This window comes from Podarcis muralis, chromosome 17 (genome assembly GCF_964188315.1).
Source record: "Podarcis muralis chromosome 17, rPodMur119.hap1.1, whole genome shotgun sequence".
Lineage (NCBI taxonomy): Eukaryota > Metazoa > Chordata > Lepidosauria > Squamata > Lacertidae > Podarcis > Podarcis muralis.
The window spans coordinates 34,978,992-35,000,784 of record NC_135671.1 but is presented as its reverse complement, the minus strand read 5'-3'; the positions used below and the strand labels follow the sequence as shown (position 1 = coordinate 35,000,784).

Genomic DNA, 21,793 nt, shown 5'->3' with positions numbered 1-21,793 from the left:
ACAGGCACATAACCATTTTTCGAGTGGAATTTTTTGGAATTGTCCCTCAAGTACAGCTGAAGGCAGTATTTTCAATCTTGCGAGAATAAAAGCGCGTCTATATTTTGGAATTACTAAGTTATACAAATAGGGAAATAAGTTATACAAATAAGGAAATTTTGCCCATGGTATGACTATTTTCCACCTAGTCATCTTGACTCTCTGGCACCCCGGGCACATATTTTGAGGGGGCACAAATAGGTGCCCCCATAACAGGCTCCCTCATTGGAGCCTTGCTTCAGTGTGTGAGGGAGCTGCAGAGGCAGCTTCCTTGTGTGATGGCCCAATGCCGCCAGCCGCAGCTCCACCCTCGTGTCAAACCTGAGCCGGGCACAGAGAGAGGAGAGCTGGCAGCAGCTTCCCTGCCCCTCTCCTTGCCTGGGCCAAAGCACACAAGTGTGTCCCCTATGCTGCTTTGCGAGGCAAGCCACAGAAGACTCACTCTGTGCCCTGCCTCCCTTGGGGGCACGTCCCACATGCCTGCCCCAGGCAGCGTTAGCATACGCTCCACCACTGCGCTGTCACATGCCACCCCAATCTCTGAACATTGCAAAATTCCAGAGGTTCCAGGTGCTCATCCAGGGTTTGTGTTTCCTTTTAGGAATGTGGCACCCTTAAGACCTGCTCTTAAGGGGCATGTAGAAACACCACAAATCTACAAGATCTGCACATCATCGATTTTTTATTATAAAACTACATTTCAAAACTACATATTATAATTATAATGTAACCACATAAATCTCTTCACAGCTCCCAGGCACTGATTGAGCCCCAAGATCAATGTGTTTGAGTCAGATGAGAAGGAGCAGAGCCAGGTGCCAACATTGTACTGACCACATCTCAGCCCACATCCCCTTACAATCTCAGACAGCGGTTTCCTATAGATGTCAAACAGCACAAGGAAAAGCCACAATCATGGGCTGAATAGAAATCCCCTAGCACCACCTTCTGGAATCTAGCATAGCATACTGTGTATCATTATGACCTCGGTGTATTGTATTGTATTGTATTGTACCTCCTCCTCCTTTCAAGGAATATATAGCAGCTTTGGATGGACACATACAAAAATGGCACAGGGAAAAGGGTTAAACCCCTCTTCCTTAGTTGTGCAATCCTAATCTAAATATCTCCCTTGCTATTGACTCTTTTAAAAAATGTGGAAAATCCCACTTATGCATTTCCTGTATCATGTCTTGTTTAGGCCTTGGGATAGATCATTTTACTCAGGTACTATCTCTGTTGTCATGGGGTCACCTCATGTTCATGTAGGGATAGATTACTGCAGCTGTCATCATGCTGTATACCCCAGCCTCCACTGAGAGACCTGGGGAATGACACCATACAGTAATATATTATATCCCTCCTCTGCAGATCCTTGCCTTCTCTCTACCCAGTTTCTTCCCCCATAATAATAGTAATAAATTTTTATTTATATCCCGCCCTCCCCAGCCGAAGCCGGGCTCAGAGCGGCTAACAACAATAAAAGTAACACAACATTCTAAACTCAATTCATTCTAAAATCAATTCAAATCAAATTAATGGCAACCATTGAGCATCTTATCTAATACAAGCATATTTCTGTCACCTTTAGTGTGATAAAGAGGCAGAATGAAAGACTAAGCTGAGGCCTCCCCATCTAGCCTACAGCACCCCCTCCGCCTTTCCCCTACTTTAATTAGGCAGCTGGAGCAGTGGCAGGTATAGTAGTGTAGAGGAAATTGGGAGATTCCCTTACTGGTTTGGCCACCCCAAAGATGGTCCTTATATAGCTGTTAAATTTCATGTAAATCTGGAGGCCTCAGAATAGAATATGAGCAGCATGTGCTCAGACAGCCCCTGGGGCACCCAGCCCACCAATGCTCCTTGCCTGCCCCCCACCAGTTGTTCATTTCTTTTTTAATGGGTCTTTTCAGGGTGGTTTTCTTCTCTTCCCTTTCTTCCCTTCTCCACCCCAATTCCTTCCTTCCTTTGTAAAGTTAAGTAGGTAATCATCCCATTGCTGTACAGTCTCAACCTCTAGAGGGCATGCACACAATGCTTTTTCTTTCCTCTATAGAAGTGAATAGCAATGAGTCCGTATTTATGTGAAATGCTTCCACTTAAATTGTCTCTAATATTAGCCTATTTTCCCCAAACAGGGAGCTGCAGCTCAAGACAGGAAAAAAGGTGGTAAGGGAAAACCAAGCTACTTTAAATGAATTCAAATATTGAGGGCCTGATGAGCTGCACCCAGGGAACAAAGCGAGCTTGCACCCATCTGTCATGGATGATTTAGTTGAGATTCCTGCATTGCAGGGAGTTGGACACAAGATGACCCTCGGGGTCCCTTCCAATTATACAATTCTATGATTCTATGTACTAATCTCAGAGCCTCCTGTCTATAATCTTTGACATCTTTTTGAGGTGGGTAAATGCTGTCCACCAAAGAGTTCCTCATCACATATCCCCCAACACTCCTCCGATGAAAATAGGGACATCCCATTTCATAAGAATATTTTATTATTTATATATACTCCACACATCTTACTGAGTTGCCCAGCCACTCTGGGCAGCTTCCAACTGTATAAAAACATAATAAAACATTAAACATTAAAAAAAACTTCCCTATACAGACGGCTCGGAGTGTCGAATAATTCCATATCCTCCAACATTTCTCCAATGAAAATAGGGACATCTTAAGGAAAAGTGGGAGATTGCGGGATCAAATCAGAAACCGGGACAGCTTCTCTAATTCAGGGACGTCCCTGGAAAATAGGGATGCTTAGAGGGTCTGTCATCATCCTGAAAAAACATGGCATGTGGGATGTCGCAGGGTTCTATGCTGGCCCCTGCTGATGTCAAATGCTTGCGCTAGTGGGCGTGCTGACACCAGACCATGCCTGCCACGTGCACGGTCGCAGCATGAAAATTTGTGGGTGCCCGGCCCCTTCATGGGGCATGTGGTGGGGGCTGGGTGCCCCCCCCCATAGTACCTATGCCCCCTAATATTTTTTCTTTCAGAAATTTGACAAAGCTTGCCCCCTCATCAGATGATGTCCCCCTATTTTTTTGCCCTGGCCTGAATGTATTGCTGTACAATACTGCCTGTGTATGAAGGGTCATGTATTTCAGCTCTGGGTAGCAAAGCACAGACAGATCTATAAATGCATAGTGTGGCAAATTCCAGAAGGGCCATGCGGTTCGGCTGCAGTAGACTGTAATGGGTTGATTTGAAGTTATTTCAGCACCAGTGGCGGGGGGGGGGGGATCGTCCCCCAACCCTCCTGCCATCGCCATCGCCTGCCTGCCTGCCGCCCTCCTGTCCTATATTTTGCCAGGTCAAAGGATACGAGTGAATCCGCCCGTTTCGATTTATCTTAGTTTCTGTTTCCCAGCCTTAAATTCAGCTCCTCGCATTTCCACGTCAGTTTTCGATTTTGACTTCATGAAAATGCTGGGAGTTGCCACTTTCTGAGGAGAGACAGTGCGTTTTTTGAGAGGCGAAATACGCTTCGCATGTGCTTTAAAGGCAGCGCCTTTTATAATTTTATCCGAAGGGAAAACGGGCCTTGTATATACGTGGCACTCATGCATTAGCCTGACTCGCCAGTCGGCGCTTAAGCGAAGTTGCCACGGCAACAAGCTGCCGGCGGCGGGTGAGACGCTGTCACGGCGGAAGCTGAGCTGACCCATAGAGACAGGGGGCGGGAAAGTAGGAGTGACAGACAGCTTGAGCCTCCACTGAGAGCCGAGAGCTGGTATTGACAGTCGCGTCAAGTGGACGCAGAGGGACGTTACCCCGACCTTTGACCCTGGAGGCGAGGGCGGGAAAAGTCGACTGCTGTAAATGCCGGAGCTCTGATTGTAACAAGCGCCTAGTCGGCCACCGTAGCAATCGCGGCCTTAAACCGCACGGCGATCCGGAGGAGGGGTTGGTAAAGGAGCTGGCTCGGCCTGCGGTTGGTTGAGCTCAGGCTCCGCCCACTTACTCGTGGAGCCCCTCAGGAAAGTGCGGGGGGGAGGGAGGCAGGGAGAAAGAGAAGGCGCGCGCGCGTGGCCGAGCCTCGCTTCAGCGGACCATGGCGCCCAGCGGCGATGTAATGGGGGCGGCCGAAGACCTGGCCGATCAGGTGAGTTCCTCCCCTCCCTTCCTCGGATGGAATTCCGCGGCCGGCCGAATGAGCCGCGTGCTGGGGGCCGTACCATCTTTCCCTGAGAGGAGGGGAGGGCCAGCTGGAGGAAGGTACCATTTCCCTCGCTTCTTTATTCCCTTCCCGTTCGCCTGCCTTTCGCGGGCGGGGAGATGGCGGCGGTGAGGGGGAGAAGCGCCCTCCGTGGAAGGCCCGCTCTGCTGGCGAGGGGCGCGGAGGGCAGAGGCCGGGTCCCGCGGAGGCCAGGGCAGAGCGGCGGCGCTTCGGCCCGAGGGAGGGGCGTCCTCCTGAGAGAAGGAGGCCGGCAGCCCTGTGAGCCGCTTGCCTCCTTTTTCGGGAGGAACTTTTCTCCTCAGGCGCGGCCGCTTTCGCTTCTCCTCGCTGGTCCGGCCCTGCCGTGAGGCAGCTGCCTCAGGTGGCAAATTCCGAGGGGTGGAAAGCGGCTGGAAAGCGTGCCTAGGGGCCTGCCCTGCAGCCCCTTAAGTTAGCTTGCTGCCCTAGCATGGCCCACGCACGAGTGAGGTGACCTGGGCCTGCATCTGGGGGGGGGGGGTGAGAAGCTCGTGTGGCTGGTCTTGCCTCAGACGTGCCAAAAGGTATCCCACCGAGCACGATCTGGAGCCTAAGGCATAAGGGGGTGGATGGGCGAATTGACTCTGGGTGGGGAAACTAAAAGGATTGGATTGGTTGGTTGCGTTTACTTATATGCCACTTTCCCCCCACAAAGAGCTGAGCTAACATTCCAAAAATTTGCCAAATAAAGAGCATGCCAGTTATTCAGAAATGACAACAGAATAAATCCGGTATTGCGAAATAACCACAAGTGAGGCTTAAAGATAAAGTGAAATGAGTTAACTGACAATGAAGTTGTCTTCCTGTCCTCAAGGAGCCTGGCTTAAAATGCAGTTTACAGGGAAAAGGGTCCTCTCTTCAGGCTAGGTGTCATACAACTGGCCCCCATATCCTTACTCCAGAGGAAGCTGGCAGCAGCAAACGGCTGATGCTGGGATAGGCCATGACGGTCAATCGTTCCCCCAGCCTCCTGGAAGTACCAAGAGCTGGTGCAAAGTTGGCTTCATGCTGCACCAGCCCTGTGTGACATGGTTTTTGTTTATCAAGGATGTGGAATCTAATCCTTGTTGAATTCCAACCACTTTTGGCCACAGCCAGCGTGGTGAGGGGTGGTAGAAGATCATAGCACCACAGAATTGTAGAGCTGGAAGGGACCCCAAGGGTCATTTAGTCCAACTCCCTGCAATGCAGGAATCTCAACTAAATCTAAACTGACAGATGGCTACCCAACCTCTGCTTAAAAACCTCCTAGGAAGGAGAGTCCACCACCTCCCTAGGGAGTCCATTCCACTGTTGAAACAGGTCTTACTGTCACAAAGTTCTTCCTGATGTTTAGTCAGAATCTCCTTTCTTGTAACTTGAAGTGATTGGTCCAGGTCCTAGCTTCTGGAGCATGAGAAAACAAGTTTGCTCTATCCTAGCCATTTAGGTATTTGAAGATGGCTGTTTTACCTCCTCTGAATCTCCTCTTTACCAGGTTAAACATACGCAATTCCCTTAAACATTCCTAATCAGACTTGGATTCCATATCATATTGGTTGCCCTTCTCTGCACACGTTCCAGCTTGTCAACCTCCTTAAATTGTGCCCAGAACTGGGCACAGTCAGTGTTAGAAACTTAATAAAAGCTAAGAGCCAAATGGCACCTTAAACCTAGGTTACGGCCACCACAGTGGAATGTATGTTTGCCCAGGGGGGTTGGACAAGATGTCTCTCAGATCCCTTCCAATGCTACAATTCTTTAATTCTATCATCTCAACTATATGTAGTTTGCTCTTATTCATTTGCCCAGTATGCAAGGAGACACACAGTTGAAATGGAAATAGTATTAACAGTGGAGTAAGATTTTTAAACTGTAGTTCGTGAGTTCCATTTAGGTGGCCTGTGGAAAGTCTGCAACACAGTCAAATATATCAGTATTCAGCCTTGCACTTAGTTTATTTGATGTGATGATGGAGGACAGTGTGTGAATCAGCTGGCTTGATGGAGATGTCACTTGCCAAAATGGTGCCCAGAAATCTCATTGTGGTTTCAATTGGACTTGCACCAGTAGCAAAACACACATGGAGAAATTTAGATACTGGAAACAGTACTTCAGCTGTGGTCTAACCAAGGCAGAATAGAGCAGTGCTATTACTTCCCTTGTTCCGGACACTATACTACTTTTGATGTATCACAACATTGACTCATGTTAAGCTTGTGGCCCAACAACATAGGAAAAGCCACAAGTTCCACATTTAACTGTATATTGACATTACTGGTGTTGAATCCAACTAGGTGGAAGTGATTTCAGCACTGATTTGGCCACCAGGAACAACACTTAAGTGTTGTGGTTATTTTCATACATCAAATAATTGTGCATAATATACCTACATAAAGTTGGCCATTGTACTTTGTCCACAGCTGCCATTAAAATAAGTACTGGAGAGTAAAACAATGCATATGTAGGCTTAGAATGGGTTTCTGATTTGTGTCAATGATTGTGTCCATTGAGCTATGCAAAGTGAAGACAATTCTTCCAGGTTAATCTGGAATGAAAAGGTGTGATTATGTGTGTGCACTCTTACATTAAATGGGATTTATCAACTCTTTGCCATCAAGTGCATTTTTAAATATGTTATTAAAGAGCTTCCTTGTACATCTACAGGTTATAACATAATACCTGTTTTTTTCTTAACCTTTTTGGCAATTTCAACCAGTCACATGGTATGCAATGCAGGTCCATTAGTCAGCCAAAATGAACAAAACGTTTTTTATTTTTGTTGCCTTGGCTATCTTTGTGCCTTGATTATCTTTCTGGCAGTCAGGGCATTTTGGATAAGTGGATTTAATTTTTGCATGATACATTTAGGTATATAATGCAGACAACATTATATTGGTGAAAAACAGGTTTATCAGTGTCCTGTGTATTTGTATTTAAAAGTTGTTCCCATGTTCAGTATAGCATATTCCTGGACAAATTCATAGGATTGCAGCCTTGCGGTCCATTCTGATCATGAGTTTTATCTACATGTAAACGTCAACATAATTTGTAAACTGGAGGTTTACAAACACTGAGTTTTTAAACTCAAGTTTGTAAACTCAGTTGCGTGTAATTGGGATGGTAAGCATAAATGTTGTGACGTGTACCAAGGCAGAATGGGTGGGCCTCATTGAGGGCAACTTCTTGAAGTTACAAGTTGCCTGAGGAATATGAAGTGACTTGCTCTTCTTGTTCTCCACATAAAGCAACACCAGAAGTTGCTCTTAAGACTGTGAACTTTATATCACTTAGAACTGGTAATGAAAAGAAAACTTCATCAATTAATCATAATTTTTAATTAAAAGAAGTATTCACCAGTCATATGGTGTTTTATTAAATCAGTTAAATCTGCATATGTTCTTCATTTGAACAAACAAAAGTTCGAGAATGGGAAGGGAAGGTTACTTAGTTGATAAATTAGTCTATTTGTGTCCTGTCCGGTTCCATCTTAGGAGAAGCATTCCTTCTTATGTGAGAGATGCCTCTTCTAAAGTGGTGCCTACCATACACCGTTTTTATTAAGGACTTGAGTGAAAAATAATTCAAAACTTCACCACTGACTTGCCTTTTTAATCAGAGTACATGTTGAAATTAATTAAAAGTCTTTTAATTCATCACAACAATTAAGTGTTGGCAGCTGTAGCCTTGTGCTTGCTTACCTGGGAGTAAAGCCATTTGAATTCAGTAGTTGAATTCTAAATTAGTATGCATAAGATTGCAATTTAAATGATGCAGCCCTACTATTGCTTCCTTTATTGTTGAAGTCTGCAGGGCCATGGGGGTAGGAGAGGGTCTCTAACAAGACTAATGATCCTTGCATAAAAATAGTGGGGCCAGTTTTGTGCTCGTATGCTAACCTCATGCTGCCATGGAATGTGCTGTACTGTCTGGGGCTCATCAACTGTTGAAGGGGCAGTTCTTTTCCTCACACAAAAGATCCAAGGGTGGTAGTAGATTGGATTTGTAGAATAGAATCATGTGAAGCGTGTTCTCTGATCCCAGCCCTCTTACCATGTAAGGATCATTTGTGGACAGTGAAGGGAGCTGCTGCTTTACCACTGAAATAAAAAAGTAGGAATTGGGCTTGGATACACTTTTTTCTGCATCCACTATTGCTTCCACTGTAAATTTGCATGGATCAATATTATTATTATTATTATTATTATTATTATTATTATTATTATTATTTCCCTTTAGGGCTCACAATTTTGAATGACACCAGGTGTAATCAGTGTTGTGGATGCAAAGTTCAGTTCACACAGCAAATCTTCCCTTTCCTCTCCTCTTGGGACACCTCAAAATCTTTTCTGCAGGGTTCTTCTGCTACTCTTTGGAGGAAATTATGAGGGTCATGGTACCCTGCAGACAACAGTTATGCTACCAGCTTGTTGCTGTAGTAGTTGTTCACAATCTCCATGGTGCTTCTCAGTTTACATTTATTATTTACCCTCACAACAACCCTATGAGGGAAGTTAGGAAGAGATAAATATTAGTTTCAAATTTACCACCTAGTTTTATTATGGTCAAATGAGCCTCCCATGACATGGGAATACATTGTTTGCTTTCTAGGCCTGTAAAGATAGTGAGATCTTAATGCAGAGAGGAATCACAGAGCGAGCAACAGCACCCAAGAAGTAGCCAAAGCAGAATGAAGGTGCTTGGAATTTACATGTATAATTAATTGATTGTAGAGTTTTATTCCATGTTATGGATCTCCAAAAATATTTCTGTTTTGTGCGCATGAGTTTTCTTTGGCTTTCTTGGAGGAGAATTTCTAACACTGGGAAAACAGTGTGTGGTTCATTGGCTGGATTGGGAAACAACAATCTATTGGCTTTTCTACAAGGGGACAGACAAGATAGGCCATGTTTATGAGAATAATATGGGCCTGGGGTTTTTTAGCACAGATTAGACAAGCACACTTCTTCTATTCAGCCAGAAAGCATTGAGCTGGGGAAATAGTGTGGAAAGTGAAAATTAAGTGGTCTGATAATTAATTATCCCAATCATAGTCTAGAAAGGAACATAAAGGTTCTCTAGAGAAGAAGTTTCAAACTTCCCTGAAAGGTACATTCGTGCTGAGTTGCGCCCAATACTGGGGAGCCCATCACACGTGCATGATATCACACGCACAATGCCCCCAACCCGGTCAGGCTGACTCGGCCTGCCATCCCCCATCCTCAACCAGCCACCTTACCTTTGTGAAAGGAGCATGTGGGGCGAAGTTTCGCCCTGATGCTTCCCTGGCGACCCTCATAAGGACGTGGCATGGCCAAGCATTTTGTCCTGGTGCGTCCTTTTAAGGATTGCTGTGGAATGGGGGTTGGTGGGCGGTCCCCTTGAAAATATTGGGGGCTGGCCGGCCCCACAGCCCCCTATAGATGGCGCTCCTGGTGCAGGCGGTCTGTGGAATTATGCAGAACAGTTGGGGATATCTGTATTTGCCCTGCATTAGATTTCCTCCCCTGCCCCCCAATAACATAGCCAAAGGCCATTTTGATTCGAGGCTGAACAGGTTAACAAGGCCCTGGCCTAGGTCCCATGATTTTCATTATATATGAGACACTCCTTTGTCACTTAAGACAGATGGATGCCAACATCAACAGGAACTGGTTTTGCTGTTGCTGGTGATGAAGGGGAGAAAGTTTATTAAGTAGTCCATCAAGGCCACTAGCCATTTTAAGTTATCTTTGCAAAAAAGAAAAAGTTTACAAACTGCTGCTTGAGAGGAATTTTGTGTGTGAGAGGGGAGCTGGGGAGCAGAGAAAATAAGTCGGGAGCCACTACGTCTTCAAACAGATAGATTTAGCATTTGGATTTACCGTGAGCAGCAGAATCTATATTGTTGTTTTGTCTCCTGATATGAGGGGAAATGATAAGTAGTACCAGACTCAGACTCTGTAAGAGATTAGTTTCACTTGTCTACATGTTTCATTCAGGAGCAGGTCTGAAATCGAAAGTGTTTGGAGTGACCTACACTTGACCAGTACACCAAGTTATAACATCAGTAGCTTGTTTTTGCATGTATAAATTGGCCTTCCAGATGTTGAACATATGTAGTATATATTTGCCACCTTGTGGAGCAGAAGAACCCAGAGATCATTTGGACAAAGTTGGTATTAAGTCTAGGCAAGGCTGACCTTCATTTCTGCAGCCATTTAGGGCCACTGTCCTGTCTCTCATGTTGCATTTCTTTCACTCCAGTTCTTGCGTGTGACAAAGCACTACCTACCTCATCTGGCTCACCTCTGCCTGATTAGCACCTTCTTGGAGGATGGCATCAGGATGTGGTTCCAGTGGAATGAGCAACGAGACTACATCAACATGTCGTGGGGAAGCGGTGCACTCTTAGCCACACTTTTTGTATTAATCAACATGTGTGGGCAGCTAGGTAAGGGCTTCTTCCTTTGGCGACTGGGTAAAGAATGACTGGCACAGATCTGGTATCCTCCATAGGTCTTGCTGCCAAAGGTGGGACACAAGTACATGTTTGCATTCTTTCTAGAACTTTCAGGGAGTGATTTGTCTTGAGGGCCAAATTTAGAACACAGACTAGGGACTAGGTTTCATGTTTACATCAAACAGCATTAGTTTTCATAAAATTTGTCAAAGCCCTGATCTTTGAAACTAGACACACTAAGGTAGTATAGTAACCTCAAATGTTTACAGCTCCAGAATAAAAAAAATAAAACCTAACAGTTTAAACTAAAAAGGCTGGGCAAATATAAAGATCCACCCAGTGCCAGAGACGCTTCCTTGTGGAAAGTATTCCAACCCAGGCACCACAGCAGAGTAGCATTCTCCATCTGCCTCCCTTCAGAAGACAGGAATTCAGGAATTGTCCTCCAAAGAAGATCTTAATATTTGGGCATGCTCATGCAGAATAAGGTGGTTCATGGCTTCTTTACTTACGGTATGTTAACAGTAAATAACTGTAATCTTAAAACACAGAGCAGCCAACTACTATAATAGTAACTTGGAAAATTAGCAGTTTATAAACGCCTGAGAAAATTACCAGGTCTTAACCTGGAACCAGAATGAGACTGACATTGGCACCAGACAGACCAAAGAGGGGAGCGTATTCCACGATTTGGGTGCCCCCATTCTTCATTTAAAGCTGCTTCAGGACAAGTGTAGGAAATGGGCATGTGGAAAACACTTTCTGTATTTTGTTTCCTTGTTGCAATTCTTCTGTTGTCCCTGAAACACCTTCTCTCTTGTTCTTTTAGCTGGGTGTGTGCTTGTTCTCGCCAGAAAGTTTGTCCCTTACGCATGCTTTGGCCTGTTTGGAATTGTTTTCATGCAGGTGAGTTGAAAGTGTAAGGAACAAGATCTAGATCCCAGAGTGAAAAGATATGCTCAGATCCAGTCAAGCTGCTTCGGCGTAGGAGGATCATGTTTTCATTTCTTTACAATTATTTACATGCTTCCGTTCCTTCCTAGAGTTCAGATCAACAAACAACAAACACTATAAAATGTAAACAGAATAGAAAGCAGTAAAATTCACAGCAGTCTAAATAAGCAGGAGGTTTCATTAAACAGAAAGGTTGTATCTGCCCTCCAAAACAGAAGTAGTGATGGAGCCATATAGGAATAAAATGTTAAGGTTTAAGGTATACTGAAATTACGGTATATGAAGTTCTGTATTTATTGCCGAATATCAATTGTAAAAGACTTCAATGCAATTCAATGCTTATTGCCAATAAGCTTCAATAAAACAATGTTCATTAACTATAAAAACGATGCTTATTAACTATATTTTTAGTCTTAAATTATCAAACATGTTTTGACCCAATATTCTTCCTCGATGGCTTCTCTTTGCAAAACATTTTTTTCATCTTTAAGGCAAAATACAGAATTCCATGAGTCCAGTGCAGCATTTGGCAAGTCTTGAGCTCGTGAGCAAGTTGTTCAAAAGTATTATTCTACTTTCTGGTTGTTTTCAGCAAAGTAGGTGTGCCAAGTCTAAGAGATTGATTGTGATACGTACTTTCCTGAAGTATAGTCTACTTCATTAGATGCCTAAGTGTTATCCTACTTGATATAATATGCAAAAAGAAAAAAAATAAATATAAACAAAAGGACAGCAGTAATTGTCCAGTATTTCTTTGCAAACTTCAGTTGCATAGAATAGGGGTAGCTGACCTGCAGCACTTCGAATGTTGATGGACTTCAAACTCCCATTAGCCACAGCCAACTTTTCCAGTAGTCTGGGTGATAGGGGTTGTTGTCCAGCAACATTTGGAGAGTCACAGGTTAGTCTCCCCTAGTTTACAAGATAAGAAGAGACTGATCTAGTCACAACAGCAACCACAGACTAGAAAGATAGTATTAATTGTCATTGTGAATGGACTACTCTCTTCTTAGCTTGTACACATTTGAGCTATGCCTGGAACAGGGAAATGTCTTCTGCTATTTCTTGAATTCAATTATTCCCTGGCCTCAGTGTTTGCAAACCTCTTATCTCTGTACCTGTGTGTGTACACATCTGGTGCAGGACTCTTCATACTTCTGATAAAATGAGCAATAGTCCACAAAAGCTTCTGCGCCAATAAATCCCAGTCTTTAAGGTGGCTGAAGACTCTTCGTTGTTTCAGCAGACAAACACTCAGCTACCACTCTCATTGCACATTAGTGATAATTTATTGTACTACACTAAGAACATAAGAAGAGCCCTGCTGGATCAGGGCAAGGGTCCAGCATCTTGTTCTCACAGTGCAGAAGCAGAACCTGAGCATAGCAGCACACTGCCCACCTGTGATTCCCAGCATCCAGTATTCAGAGGCACACAGACTGACAGTGGAGGCAGAACATGGACATTGTGGCTAGTCGCCAGTGATAGCCTTATACTCCATGAATTTGTCCAGTCCTCTTTTAAAGCACTCCAAATTGATGGCCATCACTAACTTGGGTGGGGTGGGGGGTTAGTTTAACTGCACTGTGTGAAGAAACAACTTCTTTTGTCTGTCCTAAATCTTCCAACATTGGATTTCCCCAATATGTGAAATTTAGAATTATTTGCCCCAATGTGCATCATTTTTCACTTGCTTACATTAAATTGCATTCCTCATTTTAATGCCTGTTTGCACACTCTTGAGAATCTTCCTGAAAACTAAGTGTACATTAGTCTCACACACCAGCTCCCAATGAAAGGCAGCTCCTACCCCCAAAGCTGTTTTCTAGGAACTCTCTCAACAACTGTTCACGGCTGCTGCCAAGGAAATCATTCCTATCCCAGGAAATCTGGAGATTATGTAGAGCCCTTGAGCTAAACTAATGATGGTGTCCTCATCACTACCTACTGCTTTCTTGTTTTTCAGACAATTGCCTACAGTATTTTATGGGACCTCAAGTTCTTGATGAGGTGAGTTAAAACCAGAAGGCATGTTGTGTTGTAACTCCACAGAGGATTCATGATGGGGTATTTTGATGTTCTTCACCTTTTGTATGGGAAATGTTTGTCTCATTCTCTCACACCCACACACCTTCATGTACGCTTATACAAGTTAGAGAGGGTTGACTTGTGTGCCTAAGAAGAGGCTGGCTGCTAGTTTGATGGTGGAAACAAGTTGCTTATAAAGGGGGAAAGGAAGCTGTATTGCACATAATCCCACCTCTAAGATTACCGGCCAGTGATGCTGTGCTCAGCAACATAGTGCAACTTGATAATGTCATGGTGACCACCCGCATTATAGGCAGTCCCTTTCATGAGCATACAACTGTGCTCTGTCTCAAGCTCCTTTCACTCAGAACTCTCACAGTGTTGTCACCAGTCCCTGTAGATTGAAAAAGTGACCATAGTAATTCTTGTATAAAGACAAAAACCATACAGGGTCTGCAAGTTGCCTCCTCTAGCTGCCCCTCCTTAAGTGCTTGGCAGGCTGGAAGAGGTTTCTCTTCATAAAAAAATAATCCAAAGAGAGGTCCTTGTTCCTTATTCCATAAAGATGCTGTCTTGATTGTGCCAAAAGCCAAGCAGGGTTTTTGTTTTGTTTTTGTAAATCCCTGTTTCGCACTCTCAGATAGTTGCTTCCACTAGTCCAAATGGTAACTTATTTATAATAATTAATAGACATATTTCTCATTTTCTAGGCATTTGGGGGTACCCCAGCTTCTCTGATAAAGCCAAAACAGTAATTTATAAAAACAAAACATAACTGCTTAGGCTCACAAAAGCTTCAACTCAACGCAGATTAGTTCAATAGATAGTAAATACACTTCTTCTTAGGAAATGGGGTTCTGAGAATCCAAAATCTAAAATAAAATATCTTTATAAACATTTCTGTACCTCTATGAGGATAGGGTTCACACTTGCCCTATTTTCAGGGGTTCTTGGAATCAAAGGTCCATTTCCAATTATATGCATGACCTAGGGGGGCAGACATTGAGTCTTTGCTTACTGTCTCTAAGCACATGTCGGGAGACAAAACAACAGGCTCTCTAATCTCTTGGGGAAAATTAGAGTCCTGTGATAGAGGAAAACTGCCAGCCTTGGGGAAAGGATGACTCAGCCCTTTGGGCTGTGGACTATTCAATATTTTACAAGTCCTAGAGTGGGGCTTCTCAACGTTATAAGGCCAAGTGGCACATCTAGAAATATAAAACTTACAGGCACCAAAAATACCCATCTCAAAAAAGAAAACTTGGTAAAGCTCAGAATGCTCCCCCCAAAGGCAAAACATGTAACCCCAAACAAATAAAACACAGAAGAAGCAGGATCCCTCTCCCCACAAAGAACCCAGCAGCCTCTTTCCAACCATAAAAGCCGAAGGCAAGGCAGGAGCCACGTCCTGGCAAGAGTTAAGAGGCAAGGCTTTAAAAATTAAACTGGAGGAGGAGCCCAGTATGGAGAGCTTTCTCATTGTCTATGCTAAATCACAGAAGTGGTTGCAGGAAGAATATCCAATCCTCACCTCCTTGGGTTATCTGGCCAGGGTTATCTTAGAACACTGAGTGAATTGGCAGCCATCTACGAGAAAGATATTGTAATCTAGGTTAAAGAAAAATACCTGTATCAAGTAAGGTAAACTAGGCTTGCTGACTCTCAGAAGGGGTTTTTAAGTGGTAGTAATTAAGTCAAGCAAAAGGGACGTGGGTGGCGCTGTGGGTAAAAGCCTCAGCGCCTAGGGCTTGCCGTTCAAAAGGTTGGCGGTTCGAATCCCCGCGGCGGGGTGCGCTCCCGTCGCTCGGTCCCAGCGCCTGCCAACCTAGCAGTTCGAAAGCACCCCCGGGTGCAAGTAGATAAATAGGGACCGCTTACTAGCGGGAAGGTAAACGGCGTTTCCGTGTGCGGCTCTGGCTTGCCAGAGCAGCGATGTCACGCTGGCCACGTGACCCGGAAGTGTCTCCGGACAGCGCTGGCCCCCGGCCTCTTGAATGAGATGGGCGCACAACCCTAGAGTCTGTCAAGACTGGCCCGTACGGGCAGGGGTACCTTTACCTTTACCTTTAATTAAGTCAAGCAGGCCAGAGTTGCCATAGGCAGCTAAAAAAGCCAATGCAATTCTGGGCTGCATCAATAGGAGTATAGCATCTAGATCAAGGGAAGTAATATTGCCACAGTATTCTGCTCTGGTCAGACCGCACCTGGAGTACTGTGTCCAGTTCTGGGCACCACAGTTCAAGAAGGACACTGACAAACTGGAACGTGTCCAGAGGAGGGCAACCAAAATGGTCAAAGGCCTGGAAACGATGCCTTATGAGGAACGGCTAAGGGAGCTGGGCATGTTTAGCCTGGAGAAGAGGAGGTTAAGGGGTGATATGATAGCCATGTTCAAATATATAAAAGGATGTCATATAGAGGAGGGAGAAAGGTTGTTTTCTGCTGCTCCAGAGAAGCGGACACGGAGCAATGGATCCAAACTACAAGAAAGAAGATTCCACCTAAACATTAGGAAGAACTTCCTGACAGTAAGAGCTGTTCAACAGTGGAATTTGCTGCCAAGGAGTGTGGTGGAGTCTCCGTCTTTGGAGGTCTTTAAGCAGAGGCTTGACAACCATATGTCAGGAGTGCTCTGATGGTGTTTCCTGCTTGGCAGGGGGTTGGACTCGATGGCCCTTGTGGTCTCTTCCAACTCTATGATTCTAGGTGTCATTTAGAGGTGTGGAAAAAGAGCACCAGGTGCATCCCAGCAGTTAGGAAGGCAAAAATTGTGGGGTTAGGGAAGCAGCAGAATCATGAGAAGGTCCAGGTGATGAGTGCTACTGTGTTACAGAATATGCCGTTTGATACCTCCATTGCAGACCCCAGTTCCAAATTGTCTGAGCCCCTTGCGTTTTTTCTCCCTCTTAGGAATTTGGCTCTCGGAGGTGGGCTGCTCCTGCTACTTGCAGAATCTCGTTCTGAGGGGAAGTCCATGTTTGCTGGAGTCCCTACCATGGACGATATCTCACCACGGCAGTACATGCAGCTTGGTGGGCGCTTGCTCCTGGTTCTCATGTTCATGACACTCCTGCACTTCGAACTTGGCGCCTTCACTGTGAGTGGCATCCACCTTTACAAGACTTGGTTGGGTTTTCTCTGTCTGCAAAATTGGCTGGTTTTCTATGGAAATAAGCACAAACTCAGTTGGGCAATTGTGTGCTACCTCACCACTGGATAGTAAATAGACCAAGCCCTTGAAATTTAAGACATTATCCCGACTAATAAAGGAAACTACTCAGTTTGGCTTTTGCTGCAGCCTTGTGGAGAATCTGCTAGACTTGACTTCTCTTCTACTCTGGGGTCTTTTTCAAACACCACTGGGCTGAATAGGCCAGCAAATGTTCAGAGAGTGCTGTTGCATCACCTTACATAACACCTTGCCTGTTCTTAACAATCACAGAGCTAGAACAAATTAAGTCAAATAAGAAAATACGGACACATTTTCATAATGTATTGAGGAGGTCACAACATTTGTTTTGCTTGGGTGCATGCCTGATCTCTGTTGTTGATAACAAGTTGGGGACACCAGCCATTGATTGAAGCAAAGAATGCATTAAACTGAAGCGTGGTATTTGTCTTCCTCCCTAGATTTTCCAGGACATCTTTGGCATGGCGCTTATCATTTTGGTGGCCATTGGCTTCAAGACCAAGCTTGCTGCTCTTACCCTAGTCATCTGGCTTTTCATCATCAACCTGATCCAGAATGCCTTCTGGAGCGTCCCCACTTACAGGCCTCTCCACGACTTTCTCAAATATGACTTTTTCCAGACCATGTCTGTCATAGGTGGCCTGCTGCTTGTTGTGGCGTTGGGACCTGGGGGGGTTTCCATGGATGAACACAAGAAAAAGTGGTAAAGATGGACTCTAAACAGAGCTCAGTGTGTGGGCGGGAGAGGGAGGGGAGGGAGGGAAGGGGACAAAGTACAGCTTTTACAAACCTGTGTAGAATTTTCTTCTCCCTTGATTGATTCTCTTGTGGTTTATCATAGTTCACGGTTGCCTTATCAGGGTAGAAAAGCCTTTGCCTTCTATCCTGTTTGAGACATGTAAATTAAAGTCAAATTATATATATGTATGTATGTATATTGATTTACTGAACTTTTATACTTACCCTTTGGGACCCCATGGTTTTCTGGGGCACTGTGACGTATTGCCTTGTGAGAGGCCAGGATTAAAAAGTGGTTTTCTGGTAGAGTATACAGGGGCATTCTAGATCCTTTGGCATTGCCCATTCCCTCAGGAGGAAGCAGGGCCAGCTTGTATTTTCGCTCCTGTGCTGTGCTAATGAGGCAGTCCCATCGCCAGATTTGCTCTGCCTAATGTCTAGAAATCAAAGCCTATGCTGGGTTTCTAAGGTCCACAAGTGTTTGTGATTATAAATTATTTCCGCCTCTTTTCTCCTCTAACCTCTACACACACACACACACACACACACACACACACACACACACCCTGCCTGGACACCTCTTAGTAGGACTCAGGGTGTACACATGGTGCTATTTTTGCCTCTCTCTACCAAGCATTCTTCCCTTAGAGCTGGGACTTACTGGAACAGAGGAAGCCTGAATTACCCTGAAAGTAACACAGTGGCAGAACTTCCCAACACCTAGATATGAGCCTGAATGTTGGAAGAATCTGGAAGGGAAAGGCTGCTCTAAGGTAGGTGTGGGGAACATTTGGCCCCTCCACATGTTGCTGAACTACACCTCCCAGTATCCATGGCTACTTGTCATGTTAGCTGAGGCTGCTGGGAGGTATAGTTCAGCAGCGTCGGAAGGGCCATAGGTTCCCTACACCTGCTCTGAGGACCAAGAGTGCCTTTCAGGATGTTCTTCAAGACAAAGTGTCCAACTTAGGGGAGGAATAGGAGAAGCAATGGATTTAAACCAAGGTGAGGAACCTGTTTGGGGCTGAGGCATTAACTCAGTCGAAAGCCCTCAAGGGCTGCATTCTGGTAGTGGGCAAGTCCAGAGCTATACACACTCAATAAAAGTTATTTCTCATGAGAAAAGAGACATGTATTTAAGTCTCAGTAACTCCACTCAAGGTTCACTTCCCATTTCCTAGATTTCTTTTGGGACAAAGTTTGTATTTAAAAAAAGGTCCTGCAAGTGTGAAAGGCAAAAAGAACTTGATAATCACAGCAGAAGAATGCAACTGTCAGTACACACTGAATGAAAAGCTGCCTTACAGCTATTCAGCCTCAAATGCAAAATGCATAGACACATAATTGCAAGGAAAGAAGTTGGAGCTTTGCTAATGCATTTTCCTCTGTTTTGAAGAGGGAGGAAAATGCAAAAGCCTTTATATTATAAGTGTTCGATCTTCATGTGACTGAAGTTTTTCTTACTCCCTGCAGCAGATTTGCTTGCGGAAGAAGGAACTATTGCACTCGATATCTGTTGGTGCATTTTAATATTGAAATAAACTGATTAGTCAAGTCTCTTTTCAACATTTTGTTCATATTCTGCAGTAGGTGTTCCCTGCTAACCATTGCCAGGATTTATATTTTCTCCTAATTATTTCTGTATGCAGTAGCATTATTAATATGCATATTGCTTTACCCAGTGACATAAAGAAAAACACATTATAAACGTAGTTTTTTTAATGTTCAGTATATAAATCATACACATAAATAGTTTAAAAAGCACCAATAAGCCTTGAGGAAAGCCAACTATGTTAACTGTCTCAGATGAAATCATTTTGTTGTCAACTTGTTAATAATACTGCTGGTCTACTGCAAACCACCTTGAGATCTACTAGAAGATCCCAGTCTTACCTTTTTGTCTGCTCCTGCCTCTGCAGTCCCATCATTTCCTTAATTAGACAGCTGTGGGACTTTGCATTGGCTTTGAAGGGCATTTCCTCTTTATTTCCTTTGGACTGCTGTAAAAGTAGCTGTTCTGACAACTTCCTCTGAAGTACGGTAATTACAGTACCTCAGATGAACTCTTTATATTTTTTTGTCTCAGTGGAATAGGCAGCAATTCCTGCATAATGGGAGTGTTTGCTGAGAGACTGAGGTACTAAGTTCAACCAGAAAGCACTAGAGAGAGCATTTCTTAAGATGCAAGGAAGCCTGGTGGGCTGTCACTTGAACTTGCCTCTCAGTCAACACTGAACACCCTTTTGGATGCCTGACCCTTCCTCTACCACCTCTTTCAGACCCAACATGCTTGGATCTTCAGCCTTTCCTCTCGTTCCTCTTGAGTGGGCTGGCCTGCTCCCAGCGCCAATAGTTTTCTTTTCTTGGACTTATGACACAAGCTTTCCCACATACTCTTTGCTGCTTGCAAAATCTGAAACCAGCCCTGAAGATCTGCCAACGCAAATCATGCTCTTCAGGGGCAAAGGTTTAAATAGGCAGCTACTACTGATCTTCAGTTACTGCTGCTACAATAAAGGACAGCAGCACCCATCAGGTTGTTAGCAGGTTGGGGACGGCTGAAACGGATGTAACCTGGACTTTTATTAACTTGCCTGAAATCTTACCACAATTCAAAGTGGAAAAGAAAGGACGTATTTGTTTTAGTTTTTTAAACCTTTGCTTGTGTCTTGTAGTGAACAGGTGAGGATGTGCTTGTATTTACTTTGTTGAACAAACGTAGCTGTTCCCAGGCTGTTAAGGTGGTAGTTTTAGCCTTTAAAGCCTTATATGCTTTGGGACCACAAGGCTTTGGGATGATATGAAGGTCTGCTTTTGCTTGCATCCTATAGCAATAATTCAGCAGGAATTTACACAATATAAAAGGGACCTGCCCGGCAGCGCAGTGAAAAAAATACCAGCCATCCTCAAAGGCCTGAAAAGCTGAGGTGTTAGAATACACACAGTGATGGGCCTGGTGGGGGCTCCCCTGTAAAGGGCAGACCGTAACAGAAGGAAAATGCCATTCCTACAGCCACCCAGAGTGGGACCTTGGATGTAGACTTGTGTTGCATGGACAGGAACATGTGAGAGAAGATGGTCCTTTGGCAGGCTTCCTCAACCTCAGCCCTCTATATGTTTTGGGACTACAATTCCCATCATCCTTGACCACTGGACCTGCTAGCTAGTCATCATGGGAGTTGTAGGCCAAAAACATCTGGAGGGCCGAGGTTGAGGAAGCCTGATCTATGGTGCGTGTGTGTGGAGAGTGGGGAAGACGGAACAGCAATCCATAGGCTGGGTGCAGTCCTCCGAGGATTCCCATCCGGACTGCAGGATCGGTTCTCCTTGGCTCCACCTTGTTCCTTAGTTCCCACATGGACTGTGCAGGAAGGCACTTTTTGTTCTCCACAGACCAAAGCCAGCAGGGAAACTGCAGTTGCAGCAGTGGGTGGGAGGACCCAATCCAGATGAGGACCCTGATATGGGAGTTATGGGAGATTTAATCCCTTTATTTCCCTTCCCTAGCTGAAGTTCCAAACTGAACTGGGAGCCCTACACTTGCACTTTGCATTTGGGAAGGGAACACCCCATTTGTTCCAATGCCACATCTACAGTTCTACTTGGAATGCAGATTCAACTTATTCAAACAAGCTCCCTCAGTTAGCTCACGCCTACATTTGTGACTTAAATCTGTTTAGCTGCAACTCAAGACCTATTGCGTCTCGAGTTACGAAAGCAGATTGTTCCTGAGAGAAGAGAGTTGAGCAACTCAGGATCCTCTAACAATGCAGAAGGCTTTCCCAGTACTGCTAATCTCTCCTGTCAAGTTTCTCATAACATGTTCACACACCACTGCCATCAGCAGTCTTGCACATAATTGTCACTGGAGCCGTCAGACTGGTTTGATGTACTCTTACAACACATCCCCTAGAGAAGGCCATGACCTAATATCCTCATTTTGTGTTTCCTAGAGCCAAACAGTATAGGGCAAAGTGCAAGCCATACTCCAGCTTCACTCCAGCTTCTTTTTTGCTGCAGAGGGACATTTGGGATAAAAATGTTTTGAATTAATAGCACAAATTAAAGTGAGGTCCCACCTGCCCAAAATATGTAAAGCAGTAACACACACCACTTTGAACAGGCATGGCTTCTCCCAAAGCAACCTGTCAACTGTAGTTTGTTCAGGGTGCTGAGAGCTGTTAGGAAACCTAGAGCTACAATTCCCAGAATTCCCTGGGA

General features: G+C 44.6%; 1 protein-coding gene across 2 annotated transcripts; it reads left to right on the top strand.

Moving 5' to 3' along the window:
- Positions 1 to 4,007: 4,007 nt before the first annotated feature.
- LOC114587618 (surfeit locus protein 4-like) lies at positions 4,008 to 17,878 on the top strand. 2 transcript variants are annotated; one of them, XM_028712110.2, is made up of 6 exons: positions 4,008 to 4,148; positions 10,467 to 10,653; positions 11,492 to 11,568; positions 13,583 to 13,626; positions 16,555 to 16,741; positions 17,275 to 17,878. In XM_028712110.2, exons 1-6 carry the CDS (start codon positions 4,098 to 4,100, stop codon positions 17,539 to 17,541), a joined length of 813 nt encoding a protein of 270 aa, XP_028567943.1. In that variant the 5' UTR covers positions 4,008 to 4,097; the 3' UTR covers positions 17,542 to 17,878. The 2 variants fall into 2 exon arrangements, with proteins under 2 accessions (XP_028567943.1, XP_028567945.1); XM_028712112.2 differs by lacking the exon at positions 4,008 to 4,148 and adding an exon at positions 8,895 to 8,916.
- The last annotated feature ends 3,915 nt before the right edge of the window (positions 17,879 to 21,793 follow it).